General features: G+C 38.4%; 1 protein-coding gene across 1 annotated transcript; it reads left to right on the top strand.

Moving 5' to 3' along the window:
* Positions 1-1,181: 1,181 nt before the first annotated feature.
* Positions 1,182-12,822, top strand: st6galnac5b (ST6 (alpha-N-acetyl-neuraminyl-2,3-beta-galactosyl-1,3)-N-acetylgalactosaminide alpha-2,6-sialyltransferase 5b). The gene is made up of 5 exons (XM_028028707.1): positions 1,182-1,368; positions 1,813-2,007; positions 10,254-10,663; positions 11,135-11,242; positions 12,346-12,822. Exons 1-5 carry the CDS (start codon positions 1,354-1,356, stop codon positions 12,587-12,589), a joined length of 972 nt encoding a protein of 323 aa, XP_027884508.1. The 5' UTR covers positions 1,182-1,353; the 3' UTR covers positions 12,590-12,822.
* The last annotated feature ends 9,101 nt before the right edge of the window (positions 12,823-21,923 follow it).

Below are 21,923 nucleotides of genomic sequence, written 5' to 3'. Positions count from 1 at the left end.
TTGAGGAACTTGCTGAGAAGAGCAAAATCAGTGTAAAAATTGACAGAAGAAATCCAAGATTAAGTTCAAAATTTCTTGACTCACTTGTAATGAGCACTATAGGACAGAGAAAATGTGATGACGAGGGCTTCCCCAGACCACTCTTTAATCAGGTGCTTGACTGTCTCATAGCGGAGTTAAAGAGGCGTTTTTCAAAGAAAAATTGTGAGATCATGCAAGGAGTGCAGTCCCTAAACCCCAAAAGTGCAACTTTCTTGAATGAGGAGCCTCTGATTGCTTTTGGACATATCTTTGAGTCAGATTTAGATGACCTGAAACATGAAGTGCACCAAATAAGGCGTTTGCTTGATCAGAGAATAAAGAGTGATTTAGGCACACCTTCTACTTTGCTTGATTTTATTCTGTTTCTTGAACCTTATAAAGAGGTTTTACATGAATTATTCAGACTTTGCAAGATTGCAGTAGTTAGTCCAGTTAGTACTGCTTCTTGTGAGAGAAGCTTTTCTGCTTTAAAATTAATTAAAAGTTACCTAAGGACAACAATGGCTGATGCCAGGCTAAGTCACATTGGAACACTTAGCATAGAGTCAAGGAGGGCACGGGGCCTCAACATGGATGACTTTGTAACATATTTTGCTTCATCTCACAACAACCGAAGGATTTTACTTTTATGAGTGCATGAAGAAGTCTTGTGTTTCTCGTCATGATTTGGGTCTTCACCGACTGGTACTTGTACCAATGATAGTTTAGGAGTCAGTACATTTGGTCATAGCTGCATTAAGTTCGAAAATAAAATGCACATGTAGCATCTATTAAATAACAGTTTCCATGACATACAACCTTCTTTTTTGAGATATTGTAATTGTGAACTGTGTGACACTGCATTCTCATTGTAAGTCTTGTCTTGTTACAATGGTGTCATTTAGAGGTTAATGTCCACTTATGCTTTGTGTGGCATGCATTGATAATAAACTGCAAATTACATGAGCAAATCTCATTTCATGAGTCTTTATTTATATATAGTATGTGAATGAAAGTACTTTTACTGTATTGTCATTGTCATAGTCAGTGGACCCCTTACAGATAGCCCTGGCCCCCCATTCGCCCCCCCAGAAATAAAAGTCTAGCTCCGCCACTGGCTGGGAGTGTGATGCGTTTAGGACCATGAGGAGCGCTTTGCAGAAGGAGGCTGGGGTAGCGGAGTATTGGAGCGTCGGTCTCTGTTGCTGCGCGCTAATCCCGGTGATGCTGCCGACCGCTCCGGCGTTGCGCATGCTGAGGAGTCCCTCACGCCTGGTCCCGGTGGGATGAAGACTCGCTGTGTGCGCTGAAACAACGGGGGAGGGAATCAAGATGAAGATAAGAGTGGTAATTTAGACTGGGGAGCGCTGGGGAGGAAAAGTGTCTTGAAGGATTCTTTTGCTTTGTGTGAAGCTTTAGTGTCGTCTGTGCCACTCAGAAATGAGTTGCAGACTGTTCTCTGTCCACTGTTACCTAATTGCACTGTCCAGAAACATATTTATAATATTCAAGGAGGATAATCCTATAAGAGCTCATCCTTGGGAACTTTATTTTTTGTTGAGTGAAGATATAATTAGCCTGCAGCACATTAGAACTGAGCAGTCTGAAACATGCTTCCTGTTCCAAGAGCTTGGTGAGCGCAACTGAGAGGCACAGCTGAAGTTCCTTTAGCTTTTAATGTGCGGCTGTCGTAATTACCATTTCTCTAGTTTCGATGTCTTCTAATCTTTCTGTTACTATCATGAGATTATTGTTTTATTCCCCCCCTCCCTTTTTTTCCCCAAATGTCAGGGGTTTGGTGGCATCATCATCGTTACCATGGTTACAGGATTTATGGTTGTGTACAACAGCAGCTCTGGTGGGAGATGGCCTTCCTCTGCATCCAGATCACTGCACTCCCACCACAAGGATGCTCCAGGCACAAAGAGAAAACAGAGTGTGCAAGTTTCCACTCTGGAAGGGGTTGCAGGTATCATGGACCTTAAGGTAAATATGCATCACATGTGCAGAGTGTGGATTACTTTCACACAACAGTACCTGATCACATACATCCTGAGATATTCTTTTCAAGTATATCGATCTCTTATGGTAATGAAAATTTAAATGACCGAGTGTCCAAATTTTGGCAAACAGTGTTGGTGTTGTTGTACAAGCACCAGTTAAAAATCATAATGATTTGTAGGTTGCATCGTAAGCAAGTTATCTTCTGTTCTTACACACATGCGGTTTGTGGAGAGTATTGCTATTTTATGTGCTTTTTGTAGGACTGCATCGCATATGGAGAGGGTCACCCAGGGCACCTTTTATGCAAGAACCGCCACTGCAGACAAGGCAGTTCCATTGTGTTGACATTGGAATTACTGCTTTTTGCTCAGGGTGCCTGTATGTTAGAGGGTCACAGTGAAAAAATCAAATCCGTTGTGCCACAAATTACATCTATTCCTTATTTGCATGAAATCGAATGCAAGTAGCCCCTTTCAAGAAAATACGGTCATACACCATTGCGGGGCCATGGCTGGAACTCTACCAGAACCGGTGACTTCCTGTCTGTCTTAGTGAGATCCAGCTCTTCAGAGAGCCTCTAACCGACCTCTCTCTTTTTCTGTACTTCCATTTATGGCTGCACACTTTTCCTACACTTTGACTCTTGTCACCTCTGACAGAAACCGACAAGTAGTCTTCCTTCTAAGTCACTAGTAATACAGATTTTTTTTTATGTTGATCTTACATCTGTCCTTCGTTTTTTTAAGTTTTATATTCTCATATCTCATTTCATATCTTAAAAATGATGTATAGATAAATGAGAAACATTTGCAACCCAACTGATGGATCTGATTGGGGCCGCACAGAAAATGTGCAAAAAATAATCTGCATTTAAACATTAGCTCTGTTTGTCTCTGCCATAATTGGACAGTTTTGTTTTCTGTAATCAATATCTGATTTAATTTTTGAGTATTTACTTATTTAAATTTTCCATGTTGATGGGTGCATTAAAATGTAGCTATGAAACAAATTTGAAAACTATTGCATGTTTTAAATATCTAATTACTTTTCTTCTTTTAATTGTACACATTTGTGTTCAGTATTTATGTATGGATGCTCACCTCAGTTAAACTGTGACCTAAAGCCAAATCAAGTCAAAGTTATATAACGGTTGTTAAATTAAAAATGCAAGAATGAGAAATTAGAAACTAAAGATTGAGTCAGGATCCCTCAAGGCAAGGAAACTTCATTTATGTTGCACATTTTGTCCAAAAGCAACTCAAATGGCTTATACTAACATACTAAGATACAGATTTTTACTAAAAAGCAAAACAAACAAAAAGTAAACTGTTTAGTTGCCAAATAGACTAATTTATCTAATATTACACTTCTGTAAAACCGAATTCTGTTGCACTAGTAAATTTTGATATGCAGAAGTATTTATACCCTTTTCATAATGTGTTACATTACAGCCACAATCATGAGTGTAGATTAATTAATTACCACTTTGAAACTGCACTGAATGATGGTTTTCACAGTATTTTCCAAACATACATTTGAGAAGTTTGATGTGCATTCATATTCAGACAGGTTGGATTTAGTTTTATTTCTGTGTATCAGAGGAAAGGGGGCTGAATACAAGAGTACATGTTTTTACAGTCATATAACGGGAAAGTTGTGTAATCCAAATGAAAACACTGAGGTTTGTGGTTATAGCATAAAAAATTTCAAAGGGAATGAATATATTTGCAAGTCACTTTATAAGTCCTTGATTTCTAACGTTTTAAAATAAAAACAGTAGAATTTATTTTACTTAAAAGGTTTCTCAATACAACATTCTGACAGAAAACATTCGTTAAGATTCCAGTCCCTATCTTAAGATCTAAAGTAAAAAGCCGAATTTGCTGGAATAGTGCCAGCCCTAAATTCATCCTGTACTTTACTCCCCTTTACAATTCATAATTAATGTGTTCACCATACATTATTTAGTAACAAAAGCACAAAAACTGGATGGATTTCCAGTGGAATTCCTTTTAAATATGCTACATGTCTGCTGTGTTCTTCATGTCTGCCTCGTGAATGCACAAACCTATCACTCACACCCAGTGCATTGTTACCGAGTCTTCACACATCCTGCCTCCCCCTCAGAGAGAAAGATATACAGTTAGACCCTGAAGTGTTGCTCAGACAGCATTGAAGCAGGAGAGGATTTAGAAGGAGAGCACTTGTTCGGCTAACGCTGCCGACTGTCTAATGACCAACGAGAGGAGATTGTGAGGTTGCCACTGATTTGGGTAGAGCTTTGTTTCAGCTCTCTGTTGCTTAGTTTAGAATGATGTGGAGTTTGGAGTTTTGCAGATATTTTAAGAGTTTCACCTTCTATCTTATGATAGTTTTTAGTTTCTGCTGCTGCTGTCTCTGCTGTGCTCTGATTAACTCTGATTAGTCTTTCTGGAATGCAGAAAGGCTAATGCTCTAAAGTGGGTGCATCCGTCTGAGCGGTTCCCCTCGGTGTCATCTGAGGGCTTCTGCTGCTTGAGGGACTCTTGGCTTTGACACAAGTGCACAGACACACTCTTATGCACACATTCCCATATCACTAGAACACTAATGCAGACAACTCCATGCAAATGCTCAAACAGAATTAAAATTTCATATCTCATGCTTGAAAATGCGGTCTGTTTAGTGCGCTGTCTAGACCAGTTTTATGCTCTAAATCAACTCATGAGTGTGTGTTGCTTAAAAAGGCCGTAACTAGAGAGCCTTTCAAAAGTATCTACAGTCTCTTTCCACATTGTCACATTACAACAGTTAACTACAATGTATTTCTTGACTTTACGAAGTAGTGGATAACTGTAAAGAGAGAGACAAATGATCAGTTTTTGATAACGGCACAGTATTTTCTTATGTTGTATATTTGCCCTTAAAGTATGTGAACTTCCTGTGATTGATGTAGACCATTCTGCTTAGAATAAGACTCTGTTTATGGTCATTATCCTACTAGAAGCCGAACTTCTGCTTCCTGATTAGTTATGCACACCTTTTTGTTGGCCAGTCACATATAATCCAATTTAAATGTCACATGAGTTTGTGGTTTCAACATGACAAGATGTGTAAAAGTTCATTAGGTACAAAGCTTTCTGCAATGACACTGCAAAAGATGATTAATTATTTTTATATCAAATCATTTACAATGTAGTAGGTTATTGCTGTTTTACTTCCTAGCAGCAGATTGTAATGCTTTTTTCCCCCCAACAACACAGTGTGCACTGGATCTGTCCCTGCCTTGTGCAGTGTCTGCAGGTTTTTGAAGGATGTTCCACCCGACTGTCTTCTTTTTGACAAGCTGCAGTAATAGGAGCTGTAGAGATAAGCACACACATCCAGATGCTTCCAAATGGGTGCTTACTCTCACGTTGGAGTTTGAACACGCATTTGTTAGATTCTTCTCTTCCACTTTTCATCTTTTCTTCTATGTTTTAGCGATGGTAGGAAACAGGTATCGACCTGTGAATTACTGTTATCAGAGTCAATCTACGCTGGCCTTAAGAAACTCTGGTAATCACACATCTTGTGTTAGAGCAAGAAGGTGAAGCTTTGTGATGAGTCTATTCTTCCTGGGCTTTATTATTGTACGCCAGTGTTATTCTAATGTACAGAATGAAATCAGGAAACCTCTTCTATATACTCTTTATCTCTGAGTATGCAGAAATAGCTCATAAAACAAAACTTTTTTTTTTTTAAAGTAGGAACTTATAAATATTTACCAACCCTGCACTGAACTTACCTCTGATTTATTCCCATGATGTTCACATTTTAAATCCATTTAAAAGCAGGTAGTAGCTGTCTTACTCAAAAACAACTTGTAATATACTTTCTTATTAGTTTATCTTGTTAATAGGACATACTACGACATTAACCCATAGAACAGATGAGAAAGTTTAAATAAAATAATGAACATCAACTTCTAAAAACATTTTAATCTGTCAGTAAGGTCTTAATAGCTTTTGGACACTCTTGTCAGTTTCTAACCGAGTTTGACATAACAAAAAAGAAAAAAATAGCTGATCTTTTTTTGCCCAGATTACCTTTTACATTTGGAAGTTGAGGGGCAGAAACTGAAAGTGTGTTAATAGTAAGAGCTTAATAGTTTAATTTTGTTTTGATGTTTAGGTTGATGTTAGGTTTAGGAATTTTATTATGATAACTTATAGTTAATGACAATAACTATCAAGTTTGTTGAAGTAAAGTTAAGTTCAGGAAATACCTTATTTCTGTAGCCAGAGTTCTTTATTAGTGTCAGCTTATCATTTGACATATTCATCTCAGTTTACACACTTTTAAGTAGCAGAGGGTGGAAATCATAGTTCCAGCTGAGGACTGTGAAGATAAATTAAAATTAATTAAAAATGAAGATGATGAGCGGCATGAATACTTGCCAAGAAAGTGAGAGTGATGAAGGCAGCGAGGGTGAAAGTATGTCTTTAAGAGGTTTGGGATGAGGCTGAATTTACTCTGTAACCAAAAACAAATGGGAGGGAAATAATTAGCAAGCAAGGGGCCAGTAAGCATAGATTATGGCCTACAGAAAAGTTTATTCCATTCTAATAAATATTTAATTTGACTTTGAAGATCAAAAAGAAAAGAAAATCATGAAAGACTTGCACTCGTTTTTATGGGTTGTTCGACAATTCTACATTGTTGCCATTTTTAGACAACAAACAATTTTAAAAGAGTTTGTTCTGTAATGCATTTTCATTTAAACTGCTGAAACTACTCAACTTTTTGACACATTTATGAAATAAATAATGTTATAACTGGAAAACATTTTTTTTTTTCACATTTGCACCATTATTGTACAACCCCAAAACAAACATTGTGCTTTTTTTTTGTGCAAAAATCCATCCATCCATCCATCCATCCATCCATCCATCCATCCATATACATACATACATACATACATACATACATACATACATACATACATACATAAAGAAAATCAGAAAGCAGGAACATCAGCACTTGAAGATCTTTTCAAAACCAGCATTAAATAAAATGAGATATCTGCACTCTGACAAGCTCTTGCAGAGGTAATCATTGTAGAGGTAATCATTGTACCTCTTCCACCTAAAAAAAAAATCATCCTCATTTTGGAGCTTAGCTGCATAAGTAGCCTTGACTGTGAATGAGCTGAGTATGAAAAATGCATCTATAGATAAACTTCAATCCAATGTAGATTTTTGGAAAATGGATTGTAAGATGTAAGATAAAAACGAATCTGTCAGAGATATTTTCAGCAATGCAAGAAGAAAAGCCTTATTAAAAGAAAAACATTTAGAGAATCATTCATATAGTGCAGCTTCACATAGTCAAAGCTGTACACACACCCTGCTGACAACTGGGAGGAATGAGGCTAGAATAAATATAAACAAATCATTCAAAGGAAATGTTGCTGGTTCTACTTGTCTATTTTGTTATTTTGTCTAGGAGGTTTTTTGAAGACTAATGGTCTTCAAAACCATTAGTCTTCAATGCTGGTATTTTTCGGCATTTTGCTTTAGAATACAATTCTTTTTATAATAAAGCAACAATATTTGTTTTGCGTCTTATTGAGTTGTCATAAAAATGGCTCCATTTTAGTCTAATTTCTGATCTCCACAAAAGTCTATATTAGGGTGACTATGTTTTTGTAACTTTATGTCATCAAGCGTCCTCTTTAAATTGACTAGCGTTTCACTGTGACTCAATGCAGGTCCCTGTGCAGTAATACTGACAGTTGAGTTTTCCTCTGTTTGCTGTCATGATGTGTATTTGGGATGATGGAGATGTGTAGAGTCAGTCTGAGAGTTGATGGAAATGGGAATTAGAGTTATCCTCCAACTTTCTTATTTTTCTGTTTCTCCTCTTAACCACATTGACTTCTATGGCCAGTTTTAACAATGATGTGAGCGTATTCTTAGACGCTGCCGATAACTCTATAAGCACATGGACATTTAAGAAGCATTCACCTCTTAAATTTTTTGCTATGTTCAAATTAACTTTGAATACTTGTTCTCCCTAAAGTGCACTGCTGCACAGCCAACACTTATTTATTCAACAGTCTGTGGGTTGCATCTCCAGGTTTTTCACTTGATTTTGAAAGGTCTTTTCCCTTTGATGTGGAATAATCAAGCTGTCAGAGGCTCAGGAAGCAGGAGCTGCAGAGTCACGTTCAAGGACACTTTTAGTTTCCAACAGACTCTTTTTACTCAAAGTGAAGCGGTACAGCCTCCAACTGGCTTTTGCTTGTTTGTCCCAGGTTTCCCAGTTATTAAAATCATCAAATGCTTAGGAACAATTTGGAAGGACAGTGATTAGGGAAAAGGAGTCTCTATCTTTTGTTAGTAGAAATGAAAAGAACAAACATGAACAGGGCTTCTCCCAGCTGGAGAGAGGATAGGCGGGTTTGTGCAGTGAGGTGTGTAATTTGCTCCAACCTACCTGGTATTCAGGAATTGGGTCTGCTCACACAGAGCAGCACACATCCTGATGGGATAGTTCCTGTGGAGAGACGGGTTGGAAAAGAAGTCCTCGTTTGGCTATTTGTTATTTATTTTTATTTTATTTTGTTTTTACAGAAGACATTATAAATTGCTGGATTTTAGCCACTTCATTTTTTGCAACCACACTTAAACTTTTCACCGCATGCAGCACAACACACACTCATGCCAGGAAATTATTCAGTGCATGAGTCACCTGGATAGCAGTTCGGTATTGTAGACACAGCGGCAGGAGCGGCAGCGCCTGCACTGCTTGTAATCTCACCTGTGTGTATGCAGACAGACAGACTAACTCATCTATCTGCACCTCAGGAAGTGATGGAGTGTGAAGCTCAGTGCCTGGTTCAGAATTCTGATGGAGCTCTCCATTAAAGTTGGGAATAATTCATGTGGGGAGTCTTTGGGTGTTTGCTGCCGGATCATTCACCATCCGACCGCTTCTTTATCCAACTCAGAAGACCTTGTTTGGACACAAAAAAATTCAGCCTCTCTTCAACAGAGTTGGAGTGTGTGTTACAACTTTTCACTTCTTCTCCACAATGCTGATAATGCTCACCAATAACTACATTTTTATCAGTGTGAAGGACATTTTGTGTGAAAGACCCCTTGAATATGCAATGATAATGCAGTGTGAGAGAATACTTTTAATTCAGTGTGGGTTGTTATATGAAGGTAGGAGATCAGTGGTCATTCTGGAATAAATAGAGCCCTGAGTAATGTCCTCCTTATGCTATGCCCCATAATCAATAGAAATGCAGAAAGACAACACTTTAGGGCAGTAGTACTGCTAACACAAAAAGCATTGGACAAAGTCATTGTGTCAAAATACTGGAGGAATCAGGAATCTGGCCTGAGGGTAGTAATAGGGAAGAGTGAAACTGTGATGTTAAGACACCAAGCAAGAAACTTCTCTAGTCAACTGAGACTAAAAATATACCTTATGACCTAGAAGAAAAACAAGAAAAACTAACACTACGCTTCCCTGAATAAATCCTCCTCATATTAAAACTTTCTTGTAGCAGAAACATGGAAGGTGTCAGACTGAAAAGGAAGCTAAATACTGGACAATCCTGGAGGAAAACATTTTGAAGTCTGAATTAAACTTGAGACGAGGGCAAAGGTTCACCTTAAAGCAGAACAATAACCACAAACATACAGCCAGACATGGGGATGCATGGTATTCTCTGTACGTCCATTACTATGTGACCTTTAACATTTTGGTCAATGCCATTTAAGTCCAGTGTGATGATTTGCTGCCATCAGACTGTCCTACTAGCTAAATATTACACGAAATGCAACTTTGTAACACTTGGAATACATTGGCCAACTTAACTGTTCTCCAAGCAGTCCTTTGAGATATGAATATTCAACATATGATACTGGAATGATGACATGTTAGTAATCTATTGTGTAGCCCTAGCCAGAGTTAAAATTGAATAGTTTAAAGCATGTGCTCTGTGTTACCATTTCTTAGTCAAACTGATTTTCACAGACGCTTATAATCCAGTCTAGGCTCAAACTATTTGGCAAAGCTGATATAGAAACATTTAAAAAAACCTTGAGCGGTACAGTTAAGAAATCTGAAAAGTTTTACAGATGTGAATATTTTGGGAAGGTGCTGTACCCCTGAGTGACAACAGTCCAAAATAATTCTTTAAATGTCAGCGCTATCCTACTTTTGTTCATTTCCTTTCGATTTATTCCTCGCAGCCTCTGAAGATGCATTGCAGGACGTGCGCCCTGGTGACCAGCTCTGGCCACCTGACTGGCAGCAATAGGGGCGAGGAAATCGATCACTCGGACTGCGTCATTCGAATGAACGACGCTCCCTGCGCAGGGCATCACCCGGATGTAGGAAGGCGCACGAGTCTCCGTGTTGTGGCTCACTCCAGCCTGCAAAGGGTGCTCCGGGGCAGACAGGAACTGCTCAACAGGAGCCAGGACACAGTGTTCATCTTCTGGGGTCCAAGCAGCTGCATGAGACGGGACGGTAGAGGCCATGTTTACAACAACCTCAAACTGTTAAAACACCTACTGCCCAAACTTAAAGTGTACACGATCTCCCGGTCTAAGATGCTGAAATTTGATGAGTTATTCAAGAAGGAAACAGGCATCGATAGGTAAATGTTCACAAGATGATGCTGTTATTTGTAAGCTATGGAAACTGTGGGACCCAGGAAGTACATGCGAGCACACCAGCTCACAAACTACAAAATAAGATTTATAATACTCAGGTTTCTTTTTGTATATAAATTACAGGCAATTGTGCTGTGATAAAACACCGGCTGGACATGAACATTATAAAAAGTGGAATCAATAGATAAAGGCATTTGACTGATGTGAACTTAGCTATTCATGTGAACTCATTTGCATGTATAGTAAACAATGAATCCCCAGGTTGAGAAGCTGATGTGCACTAGAATGAGAATTCAGTCAGTCAGAGCAAATGTGTCACATTTCTTCATGTCCTTTCTCTGTTCTGCACAATGCAGAGAAAATCTGAGGAACAGCTGCGCTTTGTTTGTAAAGGCAGGCACGCTGCGCGTCTGTGTTTACTGAGACATGGCAATCCTCTCTTGTCTTTATTCCAGAAAGAGCTCCAACTCCTGGCTGAGCACCGGCTGGTTCACCATGGCTATGGCCCTGGAACTGTGCGACAGGATCAACGTGTTCGGCATGGTGCCCCCCAATTTCTGTAGGTCAGTGTCTAAATCTTATTTAAACAGGAAGCTGGGTTCCCTAGCAGTTTGTTTTAGCTTTTCACCCAAAATTGTTAGCGATATGACAAGCACATTTTGTACAATACTTTTGCATACAACAGGCTTACTCCTGTAAGGATTAAGCAAAAAAAAAAAAAGATCTAGAAAAAAAATCTAAAAATATGAACAATAGAAAGAGGTTCTGACTTGTTACAAGTGCTGGGTAATGTTAGCATGTTTCTCTTGCAATGAGTTAGGACTCACTGATTCTGCTTTTGACATATTTCAGTACATAGCAAGTGAATTATATATACAAAGATAAATCTTACTGAAGAAATTGTTCTCCAGCTTCATAAACTTTGCGCTCTGCTTTGAACGTCATAAAATTTAATGACTACTATTTTGGCGACTCGCTGCACTGCTTTCCCAGGACGGTGGGAATAACTGAGCCTCATGATAGGCGCGTTTCTCAGTAGGTTTAGTTTTTCACAGTCTCTTTGAAAAAAAATGGGCCAAGCATTCCATGAAGCTCAAGTGTCTCTTCTTTAGCAGCTCATTTTCCTGACAACTGCGTCTGCATGTAAGTATAAGGAAATCGCATCCTATTCATCTTTAATTATTCCTCTAACTTATAGAATTCAGTGAATGCTGGAGCATGATTTTAATGTAAATAGCATATCTTTTAACCTCCATTTTCAGTTTTAAGCAGAGTTTAGTTTGCCTTTGTCACATACAGGGCCAACTGTTTGCGACTATAGCTCTCACATTAAGCTACAAGGACACAAGAGACAATTTGAAATATGTAGGGCAGATTGCATCGACGCCCATGTGTCACACCGAGCTCCTCCACCAAGCTTGATCTGACTGAGAGCATCAGGGGAAGATGACAGCGTATAATGAATGCCTCTTTGAGCTCAGATTCTTCTGATGTCTCTGTTTTCTCTTTGTTCCTGTCTCCTTTTTTATTCCCCGCTGTGACTCTCTTCTACTCCCCCTCTCCACCCCTGCATCTCATAATTATCCCCGCACCGTTTTCACATTCCTTCCTCGCGCTTTCACTTTCAAGTCTAACTCGTCCCTCTCTCCCTCTTCCCCCCACGAAGATCCTCTTTACATCCCACGGTCCCGTATCATTACTACGAGCCATCGGGGCCAGACGAGTGCGCCATGTACCTCCTTCACGAGAGAAGTCGAAAAGGAAGCCACCACCGATTCATCACAGAGAAGACTGTGTTTTCAAACTGGGCTCAAACTCTGAACATCCACTTTTACCAGCCGGACTGGAAGCCCTCTCCCGTCATCACACATGTGAATAACTCACGAGCCCCAAGTCCAGCCGGATCCTGAATCTGTCTCCACAGATGATCCCTGCAGGAGAGAGTTTCCAGTTTCCAGAGAGAATATTCCCTCTCAGATCACTGGGAAACAACCAGGGCTGGCCCAAGGTTGAACTGGACTAAGTTTTGGACACCACATTTAAATAGCATCACACTTCAGTACTAGACTTTTTATGTATTTAAAAAAAACCTTTTAGGATAAATTACCTGTAATCTGTAAATAAATTCCTTACAATCATATAATGAAAATTATTCATTACTGTTATTATTATTTGCAAACTGTTACTATGTGTAAAATGTGATAAAAAATGGCACAATTATCAAAGCATCAAGTAAATATTTTTTTTAATAAATCAAATGTCAAATAACTAATATACATTTAGTTCTATTTTTTATATACATTTTTGAAACTGTGCTGCAAATCTCTGAGGCAAAAGGTGACACATCGGGACTCGCTGTGAATAAACCCAACAGGAATGCAAAAAATGTATAGGCATGTTATCAGCCTGAAAAGGGTTACAAAGGCATTTCCGGTTCTTTGGGCTCATATCACAGCGAGAGGTATTATACACAAAAAGATGAAGCAGTCATGGACCTACATTCATATTTCCAGCAACTTATTTCCAATGTCTAAAGCAAAGTAGAGTTCACTTGCCTCTGCTAAAGTTGGTTTTCATGATGCAACAATAAGAAAAATCTTGGGCAGATGTGACACCCATGGGAGGTCAGAAGTCAAAACCGCCACTGACCAAAAAGACCACAAAGGCCAGACTAACATTGTTAAAAAAAAAAGTAAATAAAAAAAATAAAAATCTTACAGATATATGTTTTTTTGTGATAATATTCAATGTACTGATGAAACAAAAATGGAACTCTTTAGAGGATGTGTATCACATTGCGTTTTGAGTAAAATGAGATTTCAGAAAAAGAATGCCATACAGAAAAAGACAGTTATCAGAAATACGCTATGCCAGATGTTGCTGCTGAAACTGCCACAAGGCCCAGGTTAGTTTAGGTGTTTTTTTCCTACAAGGGTACGGAGTAAAATACTTGTTCACTGCACTATTTACAGCACTGTTTGATAAGCCAATGGCTCTAGTAGGCACCGTAATGGACTGGTGACCCGAGGCTGTGGCTTAGTTCACTTCTGCCTTGACCTGGCTCGGGAAATGACTAAATGATAGAAGAAGCTGCTTTCACCTGGCTGACTATAGCGGCATGACAGAATGGGGTCACAACAGCAGCATACTGTGACTATAAAAAGATGAATATCATAACAGAATCATGAGTATCTGTTGGCTTTTGACACAGTAAAGCACAGCTTTATGTTTCAGCAGTCAGAACTAAAGCGCAGCATGACTGATCCAAACCTTATATAGTAAGATCACCATTAAAAACTTTTTTAAATAACTTGAACTGTGAGAAACACGACAGGAGGACAAACCTGTTGTTCCCCCAGCAAGCAATCAAGTGAGTAGGTTTTGATTGAATATTATTCCACTATCAGGGACACAGTGATTTTATTGGTGGTTCACAAACACTTTAAACAAAAATAATAACCACTGAAAAAGATATTTTAAAAAAATGCCATCAATGGCTTTTCTCCATAGAATCATAGCATTGTAGTGTGGGAGGAAGCTGGAGTATCCAGAAAGAACCCGCACATGCACAAGTTCTGCAAAGTCCATGCAGAACAGCAATAACACCAACAGCCCCATTTCAGTGCAATTTATTAATAAATATAAAAATTGCTGTCTTTTGTTCTCGTGTTTTGTATCCATTGATTCTTCTTGGCAGATTGTGTCTCATATTCCAAGCAGCTGTAATTAAAGCCAAATATCAGAACAAGTCCTCAGAGACTTTCTTCTAGTTAAAAACAGGGCTGCTGGTGAGATAAAACAAAATGACATCAACTCATCTCCAGCAGCATCCTCAGTCCAGATCCGTAATCTTGTCTTGGTGTGCAGGACTGCGGGAAAGAGGGGAGCTTGCTGTGAGTAAAGAATCATGTAGTTCTCCAACCACATTTCCTCAGACTGGTGCAATCTCTCTAGCAGCATTCAGGATGTGTTGCCCTGCAAAAGAAGAGGAAGAGGAGGAGCATGGCGAGTTGTGGACAAACACACTGACTGCTGCCTGTTCATTCACATTTACCACAACTGCTTGCACTCAGGTGGAAGCCTAATGTTAGGAAGCTCTCAGGTGCTCTGAGAAAATGCCATGCAGTGCAGGGGTGCCATGCTAAGTCCACTGATTCATTCTTAGATTTGCACCGTGAGTCCCGCTCGTCAAGCAAAGGCCCTTCATGGTAGAAACATTATACTTTTTTTTAAAGGCATAAAACGTAAACCTGCTACAAAACAGAGTCAACTGCCTTATTGGATATTTTTTGTTTTATTTCCCTTGATTTCAGAAACATTTAGAAAATACTGAAAGGGTTTCTACCCAAATCTAAGATTAATATTTACCTCAGATTCCGGTAAAGAATAAAACAACTTTTGGATTCTCAGTTTGAGTAAACTGAGAATCCAAAAATTAGCTGCCTACTTTAATTACAGGATGACTTCATTTCAGAAATGTTGTATAATGTAATGTTGGGATAATCTTTTGAGAAAAACAGATGCGAAGAAATAGACGAGAATAGACAGCTACCATCAGGTAGACTGAAGACTAACCATTAGAAAAGTCAACCATCCCCACCTTACCTCCATCATAACTGTTGTGGTCTAACTTGTGTTTTGCTGTGATTGTTCGGTGAAGAAAGTGGCAACCAGGAGAAAAAAATCCCCCTCAGCAGCAATATCCATTTTGACACATATCACATCCACCGTATCCACATACCTGCTGTCGATAAGTGCAGCCAGTCTTTTCCCCAGTTACACAGCTGCTCTATTTGTTATAGCTCAGCCTTATCAGCCTGCAAAATGCCACCATCCTGCAGAGCTGTGATCGTTCTGAGATAACTGTTCATGGATGAGTTCATTGAGATTCACATTTTATCACCAAATCTTGCCTACCTTTACATTATGCACTATTTTTAGAGGCAGAATTCACTGAAAAGTGTATTAAACCAAATATCAAGCCTTTGCTTAACCTGCACTGCCTCCTGGTGGACACTAATGTTCCTTGCAGTCTGTTTTACCACCACAAGTGATGGAACTGGGCAGGAGTTTAAGTGGCATTTTCTCATATAAAAGCTTAAATTATGTAACAATATTACTGCAGCCAATGAATACTGCAAGACATTGTTGTTTATGATATGTCAATTGCTCCCACCCACTGTACAAAACATGCATGCACTATAAAAAATTAGCTCACTAAACTTGATTCAGTCCAGTTTCCTTGTTGATTTAACTCAGTTAAGTTGCATCAATTTTAACTGTCAAGTTCAAAACACTTAATCAAAGCTATTTCTACAACTGTAAGTAAGTTGACATAACTTTCTTCATTGTTTATATTAAATTCAAAAAGAAGAGTTAGGAAAATAATTTTTGAAAAATCACTGTTTTTACACTATTAAGTTGATTTACCTAAGGAGAATTTAGACAGACTATGGGCGGAAGCCGGAGTACCCAGAGTGAACCCCTTTCTGCATGCAAACCTCATGCAGAAAGACTCCAGGAATCAAACCCAGGACCTTCTTTCTGCAAGGCACCAGTGCTACCAACTGCGCCTCTGTGCATCCCCCTACTGTATGATGTGGTCACTTCACTTCAAAAGTGTCCTATTTAGGGTATGGACCCTAACTGAGCATGGGTCTGCTCCAATTCCCAAGAAGAGATGCAGGATAACATCAAAAGCATATTTTATGTCTTTGGGATAGGGTTAGTCCCATTGGTGTCAAAAAAGCGCTGGTGAGGTCAGGAAGGTGACAGTCACAATGTTCTCTACATGCACAATGGAAACGTCCTTATTGGTTCGCTCACATCTTCTGAAACCCAAAGGGCTCCTACAAGCATTCCTTTGAGTTCTTCTTCACAATCTGTTGGCTTCATGGAGAACAAACACAAGACAACTTTAGGGAAGCTCAGCTCTGTAAATTGCTTTTTTTTGCAAAGAAAAAAAATCATATAAATTTAAGAAAAAATCTTAAGCAGACTTAAGCAATATTTACACCTCAGACATTTTTTGATGAATCAATAAGTTATACAAACACAGCATGCAAATAATGCTCTAAAAAGATTGACATTATATGAAACGTTCTGTTTTGGGGGTTTTTAAGCGTGTACCATGCTGTGGCGTAGGCTTGTTTTGTGGATCACCACTATAAGTCATTTTCTTTTGTAGAGAGAATAGATTAGTTCTAGTTTCTCTCTCTATTTTTTTATTGAAGTTCTGTAAACATATTTTCATAAGTTAAGTTAGGTAATGTCTACAGTCAGCTTGATTAAATCAGTCCAGCTGACTGAAACCGATAGCTGTTTTTTACAGTATGTGTACTTAATTAGCCACCTGAATTGCTGTTCGGGGAGAGTGTGGACATATTAGTTTGTCCTGTGTGTCTTTGTGTTGCCCATGAATGGCTTGGCAACCACTTCAGGGCCTCTCAGCCAATGAATGGCCCCACGTGACCATTGAGGTATTGAACAGGGGTGGATGAATGGCTGGTATTGACAATGTGGGAAAATGAGAAAGACTCATTAAAGGTCAAAAAGCAAATGTAGCAACAGACTGGGATGCTTTATGATTTTAGCAAGAAAACATATTCTTCTTGTCATAAGTCTGAAATCCTGAATCCTCATTCTGAATAGTTAATTGTTATTTATTGATCAGAGTGTCATTTAATTTTAGTTAGTAATACTTCTAAAATATGAAATATTTTAAAATCAACTGTATTGTCTGGTGCTGTTGTTTTGTTATTATTATTATTGAGATTTAGAAGCAGATGTCATCTGACTGAAGTTTTTTTTTTTTTTTTCAACTAACTTTGAGCGTTTTCCCCAGCCCTGGATTTGCTGCTTTTCAGTGAAATCCCCTGTCTTTGTGGCACATCAGAAAGTCAAGAAATTAGATGGGTTGATGTGCTCTGCTGCTACTTTGGCCGATTAACAGTTTGGCTCAGCGGGGCAGACGTTGAGGCGGAGGAACAAGACAAGAGAAGAGAAAACGTACAAGAACAGAAGGTCCGTCTCTTGTCTGTGAAGCTTGTCTTCTGAGCGTCTTAGTGATTTTATGGAGATACTGAGAAGGAAGCTTATCTGCTGGGGGAGAAGAGCATGAATTATGGGTTATTTTCCCATTTTGCCCAATTTCCTTCTGGCTCAGTCTAAAGCCCTGCAGAGGCTGTCAGTCTATTAGAGCAGCCACATTTGATGCAGGCAACAAAAGAATGTCTTTTTTTCCCCCTCTCTTTCCCGTGCCTTATCTCCCCTCACATTGTTACCAGCTTCTCTGCCGCTTGGAGAGAGAGTCTGACACAACACTTGAGGGTGTAATGTCACTAAAGACGTTTGCATTGGGACTGTCCCGGCAGCGTAATTAGTGATCCATAGACTAAGTAAGAGAGCTCAGTGGGTGGGAGAGGTTTCATAACCACTTCAAGATGACAAGAGGTTCTGTTACGTCAAAGAGAACAGACGTCACTGATTCAATTTCAGAGCAAAAAGATCACAATTGAATGAAAGGAAAAAGGAAGCTGCTTTATCTTCTTTTCTCGTTCTTTTCTCTTTTAATGGGTGCTTTGTGTAGCTGATGGACTCATTGTTATTTATTTAGTAAAATTATACCACTTGTACATCAGACAGGGGCCATGACTGTGTTTTGCAGTCCTTTGAACTGCTGACACCTGAAAAGTACATTTCTTAGGAGGCTTAACAAAAGAAATGGACAACAAAATTTGTTGTTTCTCATGAGGTGGCAAAATGCTACAAAATTAAAAGATAAGCTGAATAGCCTGTTAAGTCATAAATGGTATCCAGCAAGGATGTTAATCAAATACACACGCTCACACACTGCTATAGATGTTTAAAAGGCTGAGAAAAGCATTAGAGAAAACATTACATCTCAAGAAGCCCCATGCAGGTAGCTCATTTTGGATATTTAATTTTTTCTTTTCATTTAAGAGATAAACATCATCATTTTGTACATAAGCCTAAATTGTTTTCCCTGTGACTTTACTATTGAGGTAAACAGATAAAATAAAAACTGAACATTTCAATATGATAAACAAAACTTTCATCAGAGCTCCAAGTGCCAAACTCAACAAACTGCTTCCAAAAAATGGAAACAAAAAAAGCAAAACACGTTCTCAAACAGAGGCATTAGATTAACAGTGATGATTTGCATGCATGCCTTTTTTTATCTGTTTAAAGTAAAGCTAAATATATGGAATGATGTTTGAATTTTCCCTCGCAGTCTGTTGCAGCATGCTTCTGAGGTTCGCTTTGCGTTTCATCCCCTAATGTAAGAACTAATAAAAGCAAGTGTCTTTGTTTTGAATGTAATTGCAGCGTTCTAAAGGCTTTTATGCATTAGGAAATGGTGCATGCATTGGATAACATGACGCTGCATGCAGGGATAACAAAAGTTATTTTTAAAATTAAACTTTTTTGAATGTATTTGGAATTTCTGAAGAAGCAACTCCTCTAAGATTAAAGGAAATGATACATATGATTTTCTTTACACCAAAATACAAACTACAAGAAATAAGATGTGAGCATTTTGTGTACACGGCTTTGCAAAATTATTCACAACTCTTTAACTTTTTCCTCATTTTGTCCCATTGCAGTCACAAACCTTTTTGCATTTTATTGTAATTTTATGTATTTGACCAAAGCAAATTTGTAGACAGCTTTGAATCCACCTTTTGCTGTGATTACAGCAGGAAATCTTCAGCGTTGATAACGTTGTGCTGGACTTTGACTGGGCAACGAAGCAGGAGTAATTTCATAATGATACCCACAAAGTGAGCAATATTTTTGGCTGAAGTGATTTCTGCTGCTTTACCTGGATTCTGGCCAAGAGGTTGAATGAATAAATTAAATTGAACATGAGAGCAATTCTCAGAAAGTGCTTGAAAAGTTTCAACAAGGTGCTCCAGTTGCTGTTGACGTCAGGAAACTTAATCAACACGATGACCTTTCTGATTCAGCAGTAAGCGTGAGTCCGGGTTGAGAGGAGAAAACAGCTTGTTATGGAGACAGGGACATGGAAGATTTTTTTTTTTTTTTCAACGTTGGGTGTGAATATCAAGACAGAATAAAATGAGGCAAGAAAATTGGTTATATGTTCAATATTTATTTTCTACACAGCAAATTTTGCAGACTTAACTGGAGATGGGAAATAATGTTCCAGTTCCAAGTCTGAAAACCAATTATGAATTTAATGATGGCACTTGATTTAATGTAATGTTTTGATTGTTGATTCTATGTTGCACGACTTTGTGTTTTTGTGTTTGTTATGATGTAAAGCACTATGAAATGCCTCGCTGTTGAAATGTGCTATTCAAATAAAATTTGATTTGATTTGATTTGAAGTGTTATGGCTCTGTAAACAGAATCGTTACTCTTAGCAAAAACAGTCAATGGCAATTGTTTCTCTGCATTTTGTACTTTCACTCAATGCAAGATGTACACACAATTTTTACCTTTTAGCGTATCTTCAAGGTAGCTACACTGAACTTTGGGGTCTGGACTGATGAGAAAAGCCCTGACCTTTCACCTTGAGGAGACTGAGTTATTTATTTGCTGTTTCTTTTGTTTCCACCTTGCAAATCTGGAAACTTTATGAGTAAAATTATGACACTACTCAATTGATTCACCAAGCAATGAGCAGCATCTCATTAAAGAGTTTCTTGATATAATGGGATACAAAACTTGTTTTTAAGAGACAAGTTTTATTTCTTACCTAGAAACTTTCTCGTGTTACCAGCATATGAAAATAATAAATCAATCTGACAAATCACGACTTCTTAAAAAGGCATAAAGGGGCTTCCTCATCTGACTCTCCATCGTCTGACTGTGTTTCTGTAGACTGAAACATCCCACAAGCTGTAGCCATTTTGCTGTTGTGACCTTTTTCATGTAAACAAAATCATGTTTTGGTTTTTCATGAGATATAAATGTGGTTACAGCGAGAAAGTTCCAATGCTACTGTATTTGTTTTCCATTTCTGGCAGTGAAACACTTCTGTACTTTTCTAAGTCAAACATGCAGAGCTATATTTTATTCTTCTACCTTATTTTCTTTTTGCTGTTGCTGTTTCCATTTTCTAACATAACCCAAAAAAGCTGAAAAAAATCCCAGACCGGTTCGACCATTATCTAAAAACTTGGAATGAAAGCTTTACTGAGTTAGAGCCAAACTGAGAACTAATGCTTTAGAAAAAACTCTCTAAACTTCATGTCCATAGTTTTAAAACGTTGTATATCTCCTTATTTTTTACCTAAATGTTTATATTTTGAACCGAGAGTAAGTGACTTTGGAGTTCTCAAATGTTGGACACTGTAAAATAAATAACTATCAACTCTTCCTTGCTCCGTTCAATTCTCAAATTCATCATGCGTATAAGTCCTGGGTGGGAATGGGCTGAACAGTCACACTCCCACCCTACCCCCTGGGTGTCGACTCGGTCTTTACATCCATTTTGCTGACTTGTGTTGTAAGAGAAGCACAATTGAGTTAAATGGGTCAAATGAATTAAAGATAATGCGTAATTTAACAACTGACACAATTTTGTTTCACTGCCAGGTCAGATTTTCGCCTGACAAAAATAAAAGGGCATTCGTTTTTTTCCTGTTATTCTTCTGTCTCTTTTTCCCCCCCCAAAAAAGATGCTTCAAACGTTTTTAAGGTGCGTCTGAGTCGGTGATGCCTCCTGTGCAGCTCGCCTCATCTTTGAGCTCTCACCAAGGTTTCCACCTGCCGAGCGAAGGCGGAACAGCGACTTTCAGTGGCATTCACCGAGAGACGGAGAGATGTGCCTTTAATTCTGCTGATTCAAAAGACAGCGAGTTAGGGAGGCTGTTTACCACCGGAGACAGCAAACTAAACTGGAGGTAAGAAGTCCTTCTTCTTCTGACATTTTCAGGCGTTTAACAAGAGCGACATCTAGACCTTGAATTTGATTTAATTACCAGTTTTATTGAGCTGGTACGTTCATTATTTATTTAACTATGTTCTGTAATATTCTTTGATTTGAAAATATTTTTACAGCTCAAGCTGAGCGCAGATTTTATTTATAAACATGAGGGTATCTTCTTTAATCTACAAAAAAAAACATCTGGATGAATACCCCTTGTCAAGAAAATCACACAGCACAAAATACTTGTAAAGTTATGATTCAAGTAGATTAAATCTGTTTTTCAAATTTTTTATTTTTATTTTTTTTAGAGATTGCAGTAAGTC

Source organism: Xiphophorus couchianus, chromosome 9, assembly GCF_001444195.1.
Source record: "Xiphophorus couchianus chromosome 9, X_couchianus-1.0, whole genome shotgun sequence".
Classification (NCBI taxonomy): domain Eukaryota; kingdom Metazoa; phylum Chordata; class Actinopteri; order Cyprinodontiformes; family Poeciliidae; genus Xiphophorus; species Xiphophorus couchianus.
The sequence above is the reverse complement of the archived record's forward strand: the minus strand, read 5'-3'. Positions and strand labels throughout refer to the sequence as shown.